At 36.3% G+C, this 19,114-nt stretch overlaps 1 protein-coding gene across 8 annotated transcripts in view; it reads right to left on the bottom strand.

Annotated features, from left to right (window-relative positions):
* LOC122800839 (uncharacterized threonine-rich GPI-anchored glycoprotein PJ4664.02-like) overlaps window positions 1-19,114 on the bottom strand; it is a 662,067-nt gene that overhangs the window by 84,198 nt on the left and 558,755 nt on the right. For all 8 annotated transcript variants that reach the window (XM_044070146.1, XM_044070147.1, XM_044070150.1 and 5 more), the window contains one exon: window positions 5,997-6,061. In XM_044070146.1, coding sequence (XP_043926081.1) covers window positions 5,997-6,061 — 65 coding nt within the window. The remainder of the gene's footprint in view (window positions 1-5,996; window positions 6,062-19,114) is intronic.

Here is a 19,114-nt window from a genome sequence, read left to right as displayed (position 1 = left end):
TGATAAGGCTGTCACAAATCTCCTATTACTTTTGTCTCTACTTTCTTGACATAGCTCTTCTCTATATTCCTAAAAATTCTTCTTAATATCTTCCGCTTCTGCTGAGACTAGACTTGGACAAGATTATTTTCTGTCCTGTTTCTACCTCATCAACCTCCTTCAGTCTTTCATGAAGCAATATTTCTTTGTTTACACACCATTATGCATGTCTTATTATCTCTTATACAATGTCAGTTAGCTCTACATCTAATCGTCCACAAACTCTTACTGTTCTTTTCCATGGCCATTGTAGTTCTAATCCACTTCTATAATGCAATCTCCTTGTATCTCCATTCAGACCTCCCTGGGCTTTGTCCTCAGAGCTACAAATAATACGCATCAAGCATTTACAAGAAAGGCATAAATACAGTGATCATCAATGCATTTATTTTATTTTTTTTTAACAAAAACGTAGCATATTTCATATGAAATGTCTTACATTACAAAACTTAGTAAAGAAACACTGTTTCTTGATAACTTCTTAGTGGAATAGAGTAAAGCAATGAAGCAATTTTACGGTGAACATATTTGTATCTATCATGTGTGAGGAACAAAAAAATGCTCTAAGGAAATGAAAAAAATCCACATGACAAATATGTATGTGTTAAAATGATAATGGCACAGCAGTAACATACGAGGTACAAGAAATTCATACTCAAATACTTATTTCAACATGTTCACCTTCTAGCTAGTACCTACCAACACAAAAAAAGGAGAAGATTGTCTGGTGTTTTGTATCAACTCAATTGTGAACTTTGAAACATGTTGATGATGCACAGGGAGACACATGCCCTTACTGCTGTACTTCAGCAACAGCACAGTTTGCGTGGTGGCAGAATAAGACACATGCCCTTACTGCTGTACTTCGGCAACAGCACAGTTTGCGCAGTGGCAAAATAAAGATTACTGCAAGGCTGGACTTTCTTAACAAATTCAGCAATCCGCACTTTGGAATTGTTTGTTCAAAAGGCTGCTGCATATCTAAGTTTTTATTTCCATGACAATATCTGATATATACTTGCCCTGAGAAATCATATTATTCTTTATGCCATTATGTCTCAATGCAGAACAGAATAAACTTTTAGGCCCTTTTGATATGAATCTGGATAACAGACAAGGGCACACAATGTATGCATGGACTAAGAAGAGGACCCAAAGAGTTTGCTTTTCTTTAGGGAAGACAAAACTGGGGATTCCATTAATTATTCATAATGGCCTTACTCCTGGTGACTGATGGCAACTGTATCAGGTTCTGACTATGAGATCACATATGGTTAAATTTATACTTGCTCAAATTTTACAGCATCATCATGCAGACACCCAGCAGGATGAATGTTAATAAAATACCACCATTTTTGCAATAATTCTGGTATCACAATAATAAGGTATATAACATGGCAGCTAAACTCTGTACTGTCAGACTACTGTTATTTCATCTTATAACAAAAAAGAAATTCATGGAGTCATACTGGCTTGAAGTGATTTATGTGACTCGCCATGCACAAACCATATAGTTGATGTTTATTGACTTCCACTGCCAATCCCTTAGGTGACAGATCCCATATTGTCAGAACAACTTCTGAACCTTGCATAGATTCTTTATCCATGGGTTTGTGGGAAGGCTGATCCAGGTCAGTTTCATCCCAGAACTATTTCCAACTGACCTAGTCTAGTTCTGCACTTTATGCTGGATATGCAAAAGATCATGATTTTCTAGCTGTCCCGCTCTTAATAGTCTACAAGTATGCATAATCTATACTACTGCATTTTGATTGATTTCTTCTATTAACTATATTTGCCCTATTATAACACTAGATGTGATATCTGAAGTGCTCAAAACAACTGATAAGAAGACCTCCATCCATCCTGATTATATTCCAGCAGTCTTGGTTCATGGGATAAAGAATGATCTGTTACCTTTTTTTATTTTATTTATTTTTTTATATCAAATAATTAAAAGTCTATTTCTTAATTGTATAGTACCTCCACTTAGGAAAAAAATTCAATTATTTGACCAATTTAACAAGCTAGACATATCTAATTATAGACCAATCAGCTTAATCTATATCTCATATAAATGTTTTGAAACAACTCTGTTGCAACTATTATTGAACACAGATAACCATAATGGTAATACACATATATATATATATATATATATATATATATATATATATATATATATATATATATATATTTATATATATATATATATATATATATATCAACATGTCCTCAGTACTGACAGGTCAATGCTCACTAATTTGGTGGAGTTTTCTAATCAAGTAACTAACTTTGGACAGTATCATTTGGTGTCATTTATATGGATTTAATAAAGGCTTTTGAGACTCTTTCTCATAATTTTATCATCTCAGCTCTTGTGAAATACAGTTACAACCCATTCATTATTACTTAAATAAGCTGCTGGTTATTGGCCACATCCAGTCTATATCAACTTTCAGAATATTTGCCAGTGCTATCCATTGTCCCACGGGGATTACGATTGGGTTCTTTTTTGTTCAAACTTGCTCTTTCTACAATTAGTAAATTCACTTGACAAGCAAAGCACACAGATGACTGTAAAATTGGTTTTGTATTAAATTGTAACAACGACTATTTAATAATCACTGGACTACTTCAACAATTTTCTGATTGGGCAGAAAATGTCAATTTGAACTTCATTTATAATTAATGTAAAGTTATACATTTTGGGAGACCAATTATTAAAACTAACATTTTCTTAATGGTATTACTTTACTTGAAACCAACTTTTATAAAGATTTGTGAATGTTGTTATGATCTGACCTCTCTTTTTCTGACCCTGTTAATAACATTATAGGGAGTGTGCCTTTGACTTAATGGGGCTTATTTTCTGAACATTATCCTTAAGAGACAAATACAATTCAGTACATTTATACAAAATGTATACTTGCCCAATCTTCAAATATAATACTTATTTCTCTATTTATAATTAGAATCAGCCTGTGTCATGTGCCACTTGAATCTATACAGAGGGAACTTACTGAAATAATTTGAAGAAAATTACCTCTGTTTGGCATGTAGTTGATCATGTAAGTTATCATGCTATGAGCTTCTGCTCTTTGCATTTTTGGTTTATATGACGTAAAGTTTTTAATGCCTGCAAAATTTATCACGATAATATGTTGCAAGCAATTTATAAGATTTCTTTATTTCAGAATTTGCAAGCTCATGCATTTGACAAATACAATTTTGTTATTTTGAAATGCAGGACATCAATTAGGAACAAATAAATAACACAAGTGTTTCCATGACTATGAAATCAATTATAGGATAATGTAAACATTTCTACCAACATTGTTCCTTTTAAATCCAGTTTTTATCTTTGTATGGGAGATAATCTATCGGGATGAGATGGTGCTCCTTTATGACCTTCAGGCCTGAGCACTGTGTTACCACCAAATGAGAAACTTCTGAGAAAACTTACCTGTATATTCCTTTGGCTATCTTGTACTAGCTCACACTATTGATTGTTCTATGAAACTGAACAGTGAATATTTATAACATTTTGGCCACAGACATCTTGCTCAGTTTTATACAATGATAGCTGGTCACATCAGAGTAGTGTTTATTCAGTTGCTACAGAGTTAGAATGCCCAAAACAGTATATTACCAAACATGTTTTACTGTTTCAGTATGTGAAATGTGCATTGCAGTTCTGCGCCATATATTTCCTTGTCCTCTGCTGTCCTCTAGATTACCTTCTCTCAACTCTTCCTCTGATTTCTTCGGAAATCCCTTCTTGCAGATTATCACTATGCCTTGTCTTTAAGCATCTATAGTGTTTTTCCTCACTAGTAAAGACAGGTTTGGGTTTTGACAATTGGGCTGGTAGGGTAGAATGTTATAGGAGGATGCTAACATTTCTTTTTCTATGTATAAAGTGTGTAATGTTTCAGTTGCTTTTGCATAATAATGAAATGGAAATGTGGTTCTAGTTTTATTTTAATTTTTTAATCAGTTTTAAAGTAAAGAAAAGGTACTTTCAATTTAGGGAAGTTGTGTAGGTGAGCTTGGGTGTTTCTGGGGTACCAGTGTCATTTCCTTTTTAATCCCATATTTCAATCAGGCCTGCTTTCAGCACTTAAGAGACCTATGCATTCCTCTGATGAGTCAGAGAAAGGCACTGTTCATGTCTACATGAGGGCCTTACAGCCCATTTGTAACTGACTGAGACAAAAACCTTAGCAGCCCTTTCATCTTCTCAGATGTTAGTTGACTGGAGAGAGATGATAATTGTATGCATCTCCCATTCATGCTGGCCTAACTCATCTTTGTCAAAGCTGTCATGTTTACTATAGCTGCCCCTTAAAGGGAGGCATGTGTGCATTCATACATGCCAGCTCTCTTAGTTTGCTCAAAAGAGGTAAAAACCTACCCCATAGTGCTACAGGCAATACCCTTCACATACCTGTAGAAGTCAGCACAGCAGAAAACTGGAAAGTCTCTCTCTCTCTCTCTCTCTCTCTCTCTCTTTATATATCTCACCCCCCCCCCCACTGTGATAGGCAAGCCACCTGTGGCATCAGGGTACCCCCCTCCCCCTACTTGCCTTTAACAGCCTCCTATGCCATTAAATGAACATAGGTCAAGGAGCAGAATCAAGAGATGGGCAGTGTCTTTTTGTCTGGATGTGGCGTGTGTGTCTGTACTTACATATGTATGTGTGTCTATTTATATATCACTTCTCTCTACTCTTGAAATGAATTTCCTGTCAGCATTCTCTCCAACACATAACATGTTAGTTATGCTTGGATACCTGATCATAAACCTGTATATTATACATGTGCTTATCTGTGGGTTTATGTGAGTATCTTACAGTCAATCATGCACATAGATCATTGAGATACATTTAAAAATATTATACTTATTTGTTTTATTAATCTATTCCTTTTTTTAACTGGGGTGGTCCACTCCATAGAAATGTGCCCCCTTTTGGTGAAGTTCCAAGGAGAAAAGCTCCACTTCATACAAGTTAGATAATAATTGAAGTGTTTTTTTCTTAGATATAAAGACAAGGTATAATTGTGTACTGTTTCAGGAACATTTTATATTACATAGTTTAGTAGAGAGAGACTGCAATGTACATTTATTTGTTTATATTCATCTGATAGGGAAATAATATGCACAGTAAATATACATAAGTAGTACATCATGTTGATTATTCTCTTGTGTGCGTAAACAAGTTTACTGGATATACATTTCATCAAGGATAGAAAGGCATACTATGTAAGTGGGTGACACATGGTCAGCTGTGAGTTAACACAGCTGACAGAGTAAATATACCTTTAGATTTATGAAAAGTCTGCTGATCTTAAATTGCATACTTGCTGTCTGATTGTATCATATCATGCAGTGAGTGTGCATTGGGTTGATATCTTTCCACCAATTTATCTGTCCATCGTTCTGTCTATCTGTCTATCGGTCTCTATTTGCAATTTGCAGATCCTGTTATATGTAATAGTTTTGTTTCCACATGGCCGGATTTGTGTAGTTGCATATGATCATTAGAATATGGCCATTGACTTGGAACTAGAAGATTTTGTGCCCCAGTGGGTGTACCTAATTTTTAAATCACTGACATATTTAACACAGTATGAGCATAAAAATCTTGATCATTATTTCAAAAATTAATTTATGCTTCCCCTGATGAATTCCATTCTATTAATACATTCCTCAATATAAGAAAGTGTGCAGCATTCTATTTTATCTTCTGTTTATTAATTCTGAATGCTTTCAACAGGTTTGTGCCTACAAATGGACAAATCTTAGTCAGTGCACTGTTTAGGTAAACAAATATAAATAAACATGAGTTAATTTAATATCTAATACTATGTTGTAACAGATTAACTATGCTTGGCTATATATTTTTAAAATGCACTCAGTTGAATATAGTCTTAAAATGTATGAATACTAACCTTAATGTTATATTTGAGTTGTAGGCAAAGGTGTTTGGTGTTATAGTCCGCAGGATTTTTGTAAGCTGTAAAGCAAGTATGCACGTTAGTATTTTAATTTAATCAGGTTTCACTACTGCATGTTGTGAACTAAAATTTAAAAAAATCAGTATATGCATATATTCAGAGATATATAACTCACATTAAATATATGAAGACACATTTCCAGCAAAATGCTATCTATTTGTCTGTCTGTCTCTCTATCTATATACTGAGGGTATTCGTACTCATCATATTTGAGCATGCTGGGTATATGCACTGGCTACTCAGAAGCACAAGGTAGGATCAGTTCAGAGTCATCATCTGAGCTTTGACACCAAACAGTCGAAATTGATTTAAGTGTTGTGCTAATCAAACAAATAATGAGATGTAAATGAGAAATGTGTGCATAAAATATGCAACATTCTTATGTAAATGAGGCACCCTAATCCACATAAAGCTATCTCTAGGCAAATGAGGACTTTTATGATTCATAAAGATTTTTGATGTACAATTGCACTGTGCTCAGTTCTGTTATAAAAAATAAAATGAAGCCATGCCATTTCCAATTATTTTGCAGCTGGTGGAGATGTTGATTGGGCTGCGTGCCTTTTCCACTTTGAGCTGCTCATTTCTGCCATACTGAAATACTGAGCAGTGTCCATCAACCTAGAAGAAGAAAATATAGTAAAGAATAACTCTCACAAACTTTGCTGAACGGGAGTCACTGGATTGATTTAGAGTGGATAGGGTATATAATAAGAGTTTTGATAAATGTATATGGTTCACAAACAGGAAGTGGGAAATTGTTTGGCCTTCCTATCACGTAGTTACCATGGTATGTATAGTCTTCACTATGGATGCCACAGGGACTATTCAGAGACAAACCAGGGGAACTCGGGGTATCTCACAGGCTTGTGCTATCAAGATACTGCAACAGTTTCTTGATATACTCTTGGCCCATGTGGATGAGAATGTGTATTTTCCCTTGTCACTACAGGACTGAGACAGTACCATGTATGTAACGGCACACCTTCCTGAGGAGCTTGGTGCAATAGATTGCATCCATGTGACTGTAACAGCTCCATCTAGTCCACAAATGAAAAAGTACCATGATAGGAAATGTTACCATTCTGTCAACTATCAGGGACTTTTTGATGCATGAATGCATCACAAACATGTCAACCCAGCATTCTGGCAGTGACCATGATTTTCACATACAGGACAAAAGTTTGCTATACTTGTTCTTCTTGAATTCATAGGTTTCATAGAAACGTACTTGGCTAACTGCCCTTGTGGGACATTTGAAGCCTAGCCAGTTACCCAGTGGAAGAATCAAACACTGCATCTTGTGTTTGCAAGGTAAACTCCTTAACCATTATGTCATTCCTCAAAGTTACCTACTTGGTGAATGCATATTGTCGTTATCCATAGTTATTTCTCTCTCTCTCTCTCTCTCTCTCTCTCTATCTCTCTCTCTCTCTCTCTCTCTATATATATATATATATATATATATATATATATATATATATATATATCTACTAAAACTGAAAGTAAGGATTGATTTCATCCTTCCTTATGTGTTGGCTCCATGCCTTGTAATGACACCAGTCCATATCCTGCAGAGGATAGCTTTAATACAACCCTGTCCCACACATGGATAGTTATTGAGTAAGAGTTTGGCCTGCTCAAACCCCACTTCCATTGTCTGGATAAGTCTGAGGGTCTTTCAGTATCAGCTTGCAACCGAATGTTGAATGTTTGTACCCTGCTTTGTTCTGCATAACATGATCATGCAACTCTGGTGCACAACTGTAACAGCCAATGACACATAGTGGTAATTGCAGCTTTCTCTATCATTGTCTCCACCAGAGATGATGGTGATGGTGGCCAGCCAATGGCAGCCAGACAGCAACCCCTCCAGCAGGCATACGCATAGTTGATGGCTGCACGGGTGACACAGCATCTAGTACACAACTATGGGCCATGACATTTATTATGAGACCGTATAAAGTAACAAAGATAATACTTGCTGCATGCAGTGCTGCTTCAGGGCTATGCAGAGTGTTGCATACTCAAATTATACATTACATCAGACATTTCTCGCCATATTATACACAAATAATTTGCTTATATGTTAGTAGCCATCACCACTTGTATAGTGTCCAGTCATCAGTGGAACACATACTAGTTATACTGGCAGAGTTCAGGGGAACTGTGCTGTAGAAGGTGCTTGAGATCCCAGTCAAGAATGCTGCCTGAGCCCAAAGCTTTGGATATGGTATGGAAAAATCTGGGCAAAAACAGCTTGATTACATAGGTGAAAAATGATGCAGAAAGAAATAATGAACAGAAATAAGGGGAGGAATAAATGGTTGCATTTAAAGCTGCAAATATGGAGGACCAATTGTTCATTTTGTTTAAAAAGGTAATTACAGTATAGCAGGATGTGAAATGCTTGAATCAAAGAATAGGGCAACAACAAATAACAGAAGTAGAAGAGCTACAAAGAAATGTGCAACATCAGGAGGAAGATGAAGCAGTCATTAAGGCTTAGCTGCAGGAACAGAGTCACTAAATACAGGAACTTACATACATAATAAAAAGGCAGGGAAAAGGATGGATGATCTTCAAAGATGCTGAAGAAGGAGTAACATACTACTACTACTACTACTACTAATAATAATAATAATAATAATAATAATAATAATAATAATAATTGAAGTTTGGAAATTAAACTGGGTAACTGTAATACAAGAGAGAGGGTGGCCATTGTGGTGCAGCAGTTAGTGTCGCCGACTCACAGCAAGAAGCCCTCTCATTTGATTCGTGGCTGGGGTGCCTTCTGTGCAGATTCTGCATTTCCTCCTTGTGGTTCTGTGGGATTTCTCCAGGTGCTCCAGTTTCCTCCCACATCCCAACAACAAGCTGTAGGTGGATTGGACACAATAAACTTGCCATAGGTTGTGTGTGTGTGACTTCGTGGATGGCTGAGTGCTGGGCTGGCAACTTGACCCTGTAAAACTCCACTGTCAATTGATCTGTGGACTGTTGTTCCGCTGTGGCGACCCTTAACTGGGATAAGACAAAGAAGAACTGTAATACAAGACAGAGTGGTACACAATAAACTGGAGTAGTTTTTAATGTGCCTATTACAAGACAGATTTGGGAAACAATGAAATCAAGACATACTGACAGAAAAGCAACATACAGTGGATTCGTTGCAAGCAGCAGCAGAAAGCAGGTGCATGCATGTTTTGGAATTTTTCCATTTCTTTGATGTGAAAAATGAAATAATAAGATAATCAAAAAGACAAAGTTATCTCACTTGCAAGAATGCTCATAAATCTGGTCAAGGAATACTCAGAAACAATCTATAAGAGAAGAAAAGCCATGTTGGAGGTATGAAATATACCAATAATGAACAGAATTGTTGCATGGTTAAAAACTCTACATTCACAAATAAAAAGAAAAAAACACAATGAACAATTTTTGGGGTCCTTGATCAACCAGTGATGAAGTCTACAAGAAAAAACTTTGACAGTCCTACTTCTTGGGAAACTAAAGTCACAAATAAAGTTGCAAAAAACTCAGGATGGTAGAGCCTCTGTACATACAGGACAAAAATCCCAGCCAACTTCAGTTTAACAAGCAAAAGAAAAATTCTGGCGTGCTAGGAAACAAATTTCCTTCAAAGTAATAACTCAGTCCAGCATGATCAATATAAAATAAATCAGGTGACTAAGGAAAGACAATTATACTCTTTAAAATCAGTGGACAGTGATTTTAAAAAGATTCTGAACGCGTTCTTCTTTTTTCAGCTTTTTCCAAGTTAGGGGTCACCACAACAGATCACCTGTCTGCTTATGACTGGCAGTGGAGTTTTACGGGTCAAGTTGCCAGCCCAGCACCCAACCTTCCATGGAAGGAATACACACGCAAACACTCACGCCTACAGATGATTTAGTGTCCAATCCATCTACAGCATGTCTTTGGTAGAAAACTGGAGCACCCAGAGGAAACCCATACAACCACAGGGAGGACATGCAGTCTCTGCGCAGAAGGCACCTCAGCCAAGAACCAAACCAGAGAATCTTTTGCTGTGAGGCGGCAATTATAACTGCTGCACCACCACTTCTTGTTTTAGCTTTTCCCGGTTAGGGGTTGTCACAGCGGATCATCTGTCTGCTCATGATTGGGAGTGGAGTTTTACTGTGTTGAGTTGCCAGCCTGGTGCCCTACCTTCCACAGAAGGCACACACATGCGCACACTCATACCTGGGGCCAATTTAGAGTGTCCAATTCACCTACTGCATGTCTTTGGGAGGAAACCGGGATACCTGGAAGAAACCCACAAAACCACAAGGAGGACATGCAGACTCCACACAGAAGGCATCCCAGCCAAGAATTGAACCGGAGAACCTCTTGCTGTAAGGTGACAATGCTAACCGCTGCACCACCACTACCACCCTTAAAAAAAAGATTCTGAATACTGTAGTCATAAAAAAAAAAAAACAGTTTAATAGCAAATTTTGGTAATTTGAACTGTCTACTTGATCTCTTTTCAATTTGCAAAGTTTTAGATCTTTAATTTTCATATCTAAAGCATTAACTTTCTCTGAGACAGCTCTGAATCTTTATTTTTTTATTAATATTGGAACAAGCTTTTTTGCTGTTGGAAAAGTCTGTAACATATTTTGATTGTAACTTTTTGCTGTGGGTCAGTAAAATGCTGACCAAATTTAGTCCTGCTTCAGTTAATGCTTGCTTCCATTTTTCTAGTAGTTGCTAATCCACTTCTTTGCAATTGAGCTTCTTCAAAAGTCTCGTGCCCTTAGGTACTGTCTGTCTGTGTGGACAAGTCTGTAAATAGAATTCCCTCCTACTGTAGGCTTTTAAGATACAGGAGGTTGCTCTCTAGTTGTGATAATAGTAGCTCTTCATTAAATGTGACTTGACTTATGGTCTCACAAGTTTGTAGGTTAAACCTGTGAGTGGGACGGGATGCTGTCAATATTTCCTTCAAGCAAAAGTTTCCCATCATACAGTTTGGCTTATTGGGTCCTTGGCGCCAACCTCTGCAATGCAGCTGTGCTACAGTGGTCCAAATTCACAAATAAAAAGTAAAACCAAAATGAACACCTTTTTGGCACCCTTGATTTTTACATATACATTTATATGTGTGTGTGTGTGTATATATATATATATATATATATATATATATATATATATATATATATATATATAAAAACAAGCTCTTTCTTTCTCCCTTTCTCCTCCCTTCCTCCCACTCTCTTTCCCTGATATATATATATATATATATATATATATATATATATATATATATATATATATATATATATATATATATATATATAGATTACCTTTCAAATCCTGTATCCCAGAACGCCGAATGCTGGAATGTCTAGACAAGAATGTCGAAGGCTTGCAATCACAAAAGGCCGATTTTTTTTCAGGGAAAGGAAACACTTGTCCATCACATAAGTTAAACACATTGGCCTATGTAAAAGACCACACTCCCCTTAACTAGATATACCAACTCCAGAATTGCACAACAGTGGGGAAAAGGGCATATTTCCACATGCTAGACAAGTGTTTCCTTTCCCTGAGAAAAATCAGCCATTCATGGTTGTAAGTCAACATTCTCATCTCTTCATTCTGGCATTCAGCATTCTGGGATTCGGGATTTGAAAGGTAATCCATATATAGATACAGATATATATATATATATATATATATATATATATATATAGATATATATAGATATATATATATGTGTGTGTGTGTGTGTGTGTGTGTGTGTATATATATATATATATATATATATATATATTTATATATATATATATATATATATATATATATATATATATATATACATATATATTGCCTCAAAGACACTATAACTGAGACCACAGTCTGTGTTTTTGACCACTGCTAAGGGTTGCCTCATTAAATCGGTTTGGATAATTTGGACGCATATAACTTACTGTTTTTTTGGTGATACACAGAAGGTTGATGCTACATGGTCAACTCAGATGGGGGTCAACAGGTTTGAGAGAGCAACCATCACAGAGTAGGGGAATTTTTCCTTTAAATTGGGATTGCACAATCTCGGAGGTAGTATATATAATTTGCAGGGGGTTGGGGGGTCAGGGGTTCTTGCCCCCCTGCAAAAACAATTGCCATTTGTTTACTTTGCTCTGGGGTAATCCATTCATATGACCGTAAGGTGTAGGGTTAAGATTGTGGAAGAGACAGCATTAGGGTTAGGGTTATCACCCATTACTAAGCTGGTGGAGGAGTATCCTTTGTTATTCAGGATTAGAATGAGGCCTTGTAAATGCTTACAACTTGGGATGCATATTATTAGAATACCTGAGCTTATGGCTAAAAGAGGGGCCTATGAAATGGCCCTTAGACTGGCGCTATCATGAAAGTTCTAGGCAGTCTGTACCCTGAGGCAACTTTATAGACTGAAGCTTTTTTTGAATTGACTCCTTGTTTTTCATTGATGAAAGTAAGCTATCAATTATTTTAATTTAATGCTTAAATAAATGTGAGCTTGTGTGCATGTCTTGCTCCCATTGTTATTATAGCTCTAACTATGGTGTTGTGCATGAGCAGTTTTAACCAAGACTTATCAAACTGCAATTCATTGCTGTGCCTCTGTAGCTAAACACAAACCCTAATGGATCTGTAAATTCAGTCTTGGAATAAACTGAATACAGGAAGAGAGACAAGTAAGACAACACAGTTGAATTAACGAAAAAATAAAACAGGGAGTGATTTGTTAGAGCTACTATTTGCAAGGGAAGCCATGAAAGAAGTTGCTCTACCATTTGCTTTAGGACAGGAAGCTAAGCCTTCAATCCAAAGCAAGATGCTGGAGAAAATAATGCTAACTTAGTAGAGCTGAATATAATGGAAACAGGCATAATAAGGCACTGTGGGAAGATGACACCTTTAGCAGGGTAAGAGAAAACATGACAGGGGTACCCAAAAAAGATGGAGAATAAGATTTATTTTATTTATTTACTGTCATTTGTTTGCCAAGAAAGAACATTTGGGCACAGGTGTCCTTTTTCAGCTAAGGCCAGGGAAGAAATTTTCCAAAGTATCGTATTTAAAGCGATCAGTATTTACAGTAACAAACTGATAATGCAGTTTCACTGTAACATAATAGTCAGTACAATAATACTAAATAATAAATAATAAAATCCAGAGAGGAGGAGACATAAAAGAATTAAACAGATACAGCTGAGCAGAAATTAATTTGATTTTTAATGCTAATAAACCACCTGGCTTCAATAGTGTGCTATCCCTGAAACCTTTTTTAAAAGCACGTTCACTTAGACATTCATTTGCTGTTTATCTAAGTGCTTTTTATGACTTGCTATTTTTATTTGTAATTTAGTTTCTGTATTTTTACGCATTTTTTGTATTGTGCTTTAAGATTATTAAATGTTTTATTGGTAATTAATGAATGTTAAGTAGTTGATTGGCTGTTTTTTTTACTTTAAATTGAATGTGCTTGGTGTATCAGTCAGTCTGATGAAGCGATGTGAACATCGCAAAAGTGCTTACATCTTTTAGCTCCATTTATTTCTTAAAATAAATTGTGTTGTGCCTAGCTGTGCTGGTTCGGTATTTTTTACTTTCTCTACGTATAGTTTGCTTATTAGAACTGCACCTTTATCCTGGTGTTGACTGCAACAGTTGCTATTTAATATTACCCCTCACCTTTATTCCAAATATAGGCTGATTAATTGCCCTTCAACATAAACCAAAACAAAATTAAGTGCAAGAATCTTCTCCAAAAAAATAGGTATGCATAATCCCCTAATATATTAAATTCCTTCTAGGAGGAGATCTACACCATAATCCTGGCCACATCTACCACAATGAAAACAATGATAATTGTTTCCCACACACCTCTGTAACTGAACAACAGCCAATTCCCAACCCTGGAGATCAAATTTTTTCAGCAATAAATGTTAGCAGTATAAGAAATAAAACTGCTGAACTACATGCCTGGATTTCCCAACATAAGCCTGTAACTGAAACTTGACTTAAACTGTAACTGAAAACAAATAAACACCCAAAAGTTATACCTCCTGGCTATAATCTTATCCATAATGACCACACAAAGAGAAAAGGTGGTGATATTTCTTTAATATTTCTCAACACCTACCACTTTCCCGTTACAGCTAACCAACACTAAAATTCAGTTCAGCAGAGCTTCCTATTGCTTTCCATAAAATAATCAGTTATAAACAAATATGTATTACTGTCCTTTCTATCCCTCCTGGTGACAATACAGCTGTACTGGAAGACATCCTACATTGGATATCCATAACATTTCCACAAGAAATAATATTATTAGGCACTGTGAATGTCAATTGGTTGGACATAAACTCTAACTCCCCTACATCTAGCATGAATTTATATGGTTTCACACAGCTAATTAATAGCCCCAGACATTATGGCAAGACATCAAATTCTCTTTTGAACTGGATCCTAGTTTCAGACTCCAGCAAATACTCCACCAAAGGTACAATGTTAGACTCTCTCAGTGATCATCTCCCAGTCTGTATTACTAGACATCTCACACATTCGGTTAAACACAATATTTATAAAACAACATGTATCCTTTCCAAGTTTAACTCAGAAATGTTCATTACTACACTATCATCTATTAACTGGAACTTCCAAAAAATCCTCCCCATAGACGATGCTGTAATTGAATTCAGTACAACTTTCTTAAATATCCTTAATAGCCTTGCACCTTCTAGAAGGAAGGGACTGAAAACAAATAATGCAATTTGGCTATCCAAAAAAGAATAAAATGCTGATGCAGGACAGAGAAAAATCTTGGAAAGATTTAAAAAAATAGAAAACACCTCAATATCTTGGAAACTTCAGTATGCTTCACAATCAGACTAAAATGTAAATAAATGAAGGTAAAAAAGTATACTATAATAACTTTCAGAATAATGCTAAACACATCCCTAAAAATTCTTGAACATCTATTAAAGAAATCTTACATTCCGGCTAAAAATTCAACCCTAACCTCGGTCCAAATAACTCACAACTTGAAACTGCAATACATTTCAACTCTTATTTTATAAATAGTATAGCATCTCTAACCAAGGATTACGCAACATCTAATCCCAACCCTGCCCAACAGCCACATATCACTGCATCCACTTTCAACTTAAAACCTGTGCCACATCATATATAAAACTACTCATAAACAAATTTAAAGCATGCTCTTCTTCAGCCGATGTGCTTCTTATTGAGTACTTAAAAATAGCAGCCAATAGCATTGCCTATCTGGTCTCAATCCTTCTAAATAGGTGTATCCAGCAACCCATGTTCCCTCTGTCTGGAAAAAGTCACACATTGTCCCTCTGCACAAAGGAGGAAATTCAACAGACATTAATAATTGTAGACATATAGCAATCCTATCTCCCCTCACCAACATACTTGAAAAATGTATTCAAAAACAATTGCTAGATTATGTCCAACAGAAGAACTTCTATCCTCCAAACAACATGGCTTCCGCCCTTCCATTAGTACTAGCACCACCTTTCTAACCTATATAGATACTGTCAAAGTGAGAGATAATGGCAAACTAGTCTCTTCCATATTCTAGACTTGTCTAAAGCTTTAGACTCGGATTGTCAAAGCAAACTCCTTCAATTGTCCTCACTAGGTTTCTGTCAGCCCACCCTTCTGTGGTTCAAAAGCTACCTGTCCAATAGGTATCAGTCATAAAATTGTACTCCACAATCTATCCTTACCTCACAGTCGCCACCGGAGTACCACAAGGCTCTATCCTTGGTCTCTTCCTCTTTAACATTTTCACCAACACCCTGTATAATTCCACATAAAAAGCCACCCTAATAAAATGCACAGATGACTGCACTCTCATTTGTATATCTGATAATATGTTCAATCTCCAAATAATTACTCAGGAAGCTTTAACAACCACTGAAACATGGCTTCATAACTCACAACTCATGCTCAACTGAAAAAGGACCAATCTACTACTTTTCCCCCAAATCCCTCTCTCGTGAACAAACAAAATTTAAAGTCCTCTCTCTTGATAATACAACCACTGAAGTCACTTCTCATAGCAATCTATTAGGATTGATAGTGGATAATAATCTGACATTTGACCTGGATATACAAAATTGCATAAGAAAAACTAATCAAAAACTAAGGATGCTTTACTAAGCCAAAAACTTTCTCAGTGATGCAACTAAAACTAAACTTGCCCGTACTTATCTCCTCTCCACACATCATTATGGTGCTGCCATCCTTACTAGGCTCCAGGCTTCACAAAAATTAAAACTTAAACGATGCTATGACAAAGACAAAGCTGCTAAATGTGCAGCAAATACCCATGTCAGAACCTGCCACTGTAGAGCAAGGGAAATCCTAAATTGATTAGAACTGCCACATAAACTAACATGCATAGCTTTTTACTACCTATACAATTATCCAGCATCAATCTGTCTGTCTAGCACTAAAAAACATTTTACACAACTATGTTCCCAGTCGATCATTTGGATCCAGTAACCAAAAACCTCCTGTTTGTCTATAGGTCTACAGACCTAGCAAATCTGCTGAGCATTGTCTGTACTCGTACAAGGTTGCTAAGGACTGGAACTCCTTACCTGTATCCATCAGGTGTATACCATCCCTCCCATCTTTCAAAACCACTCTGAAAGACTTCCTACCTAGAGTCTGGCTGTGTTTTTACTCAAAGCCAGGATAAACTGCATCCTTAAATGTGAACAAGTACCTTGTCATTCCTTATACCTCCTTACTCTCTATTTTTCACTCACTCCCTTACTGCTATCAAATTGTCTTCCCTGACTTTCTCTCTAAATATACCATAAGCCTGTCTTCCCCTCACTTCATATTGCAATTCCTATTTGTATTAGACTAACTTTCCTTAAATTTCTCTACAAACTGTCAATAATTTCTCTAAATATTAAATGATTGTCACATAACTTGTATTGATTCTTAACTAATGTTTTTATATTATGTCTAATTTGTTATAATTATTTAGATTGCTGATGTTTTTGTTTTATTCTTAATGATTGTATAATTATTTTTTTTAATGTGCTTTATTAATTTGGAGCTTTTCTGCCTGGGCCTCATCTGAAAATGGGCTTCTATCCAGTCAGGCTTTCCTGGTAATCAAGTGCCAATAAATAAATTAAATAAATAAAACTTGTATTGATATTCACAAACATTAAATTTTCAAACCTTGTACTGAGACTTTACAGACAGAACAGATGTTATAAGATAGCTGGGGAGCAATTTACAAAATACAATATAGTGGATATTAGAAGAGATAAGCAAGTTTAAGTGTTAAACAAAGAAGTTGTGATGGAATAATAATTTGGCTGTGATAAATAGAAGTTGGTATAGTAGTTGTAGTACAAAAAGCAGATGTTTTAGAAGGGGATAAGGAGGTTAAGTGATTTTGTACTTTAAAGGGAGGTATAAGAAAGGTGATGAAGGGAGTTAGAGAGCTTTGTCTTAGATCAAGAACAAGGACAAAGCCAGGAGGCAGAGAGGAAGCCTTTTAGTAATGGTTTGAAAAGATGAAGGTGTGTGACAGACCTGACTGAAATAGGCATTTTATTCCAAGTTCCAGCTATAGTGTTGTGATAGAGACTGATCCCAGCAACCCATTGTGGTTTGCAGATGGTAAGCAGTTGTTTATTATTTGACCAAAGGGGGTGATTTGCAAGATAATATGGGTCTAATTGTAGGGCAGGTGGATGGGGAATGGATGATTGAATGGGTTAAGTTGAACTGAGTGTGAGATAGGTAGTGAGGAAGCTTGAACCAGTTAAGTGTGTTAATGCTAAGAGGTCTTCACAAAGTCTTAGCCTTATTTTGAGTTTAAAAATGTCATTTTATGTGGGATGAATAAAGAGAGAGAGAGCGTGAGAGAGAGAGCGAGGGAGAGAGAGACAGAGAGAGAGAGGGTGAGAGAGAGAGAGAGGACACTTTATATCAGTTACTAGTTCTAAAACCTTATAGGCCTTGAGTAATGAAGCCACTCTATACCCAGATGTTAGAAGGCACCCAAGGGATGGATTAAATAAAGGCAAGAACAGCAGCAAGATTTTACTGGCAAGCCACAATAAAACAGATGGATCTGAAAATAATGACTGAAGGGCTATTGGAAAGAAAGCCAATTCATACATCTCAACCACTAAATGCAAGACATTTGGACAAAGACAAATGTAATAGGGGAACAATTGCTCAAAATCAGGGAAAAGAATGACAGGATTTGCATTAACATGCTTTTTCTGAAGCATATGAAGTCTAAAACTCAAATAGTCTTTATTATTTAGAGGCTTCTATATTCACTGATTTAACAAAAAAACAGATTTTAAGAGGAAAAGACTAAAACGCTGGTCATTCTGAGAAAATCTGCACAGCTGAGAGTCATAGAAACCATGGTTACTAGCCAGTGAGTGCTGGAGAAAGGGAGGAAAGTACATTGCTGTAAATACTACGAGAAGGAAGGGCACAGAAGGGAACATTGCTGTAAATACTACGAGAAGGTAGGACACAAAAGGGAATAATGCTGTAAATACTACGAGAAGAAAGGGCACAGAAGGGAACATTGCTGTAAATACTATCAGAAGAAAGGGCACAGAAGGGAACATTGCTATTAATACTACGAGAAGGTAGGGCACAGAAGGGAACATTGCTGTAAATACTACGAGAAGAAAGGGCACAGAAGGGAACATTGCTGTAAATACTACGAGAAGAAAGGGCACAGAAGGGAACATTGCTATTAATACTATGAGAAGGTAGGGCACAGAAGGGAACATTGCTGTAAATATTAAGAGAAGGAAGGGCAGAGAAGGGAACATTGCTGTAAATACTATGAGAAGGTAGGGCACAGATGGGAATATTGCTGTAAATACTATGAGAAGGAAGGGCACAGAAGGGAACATTGATGTAAATACTATAAGAAGGTAGGGAATAGAAGGGAACATTGCTGTAACTACTATGAGAAGGTAGGGGACAGCAGGGAA

Source organism: Protopterus annectens, chromosome 4.part1 (genome assembly GCF_019279795.1).
Source record: "Protopterus annectens isolate FY-2018-M chromosome 4.part1, PAN1.0, whole genome shotgun sequence".
NCBI lineage: Eukaryota > Metazoa > Chordata > Ceratodontiformes > Protopteridae > Protopterus > Protopterus annectens.
The sequence above is the reverse complement of the archived record's forward strand: the minus strand, read 5'-3'. Positions and strand labels throughout refer to the sequence as shown.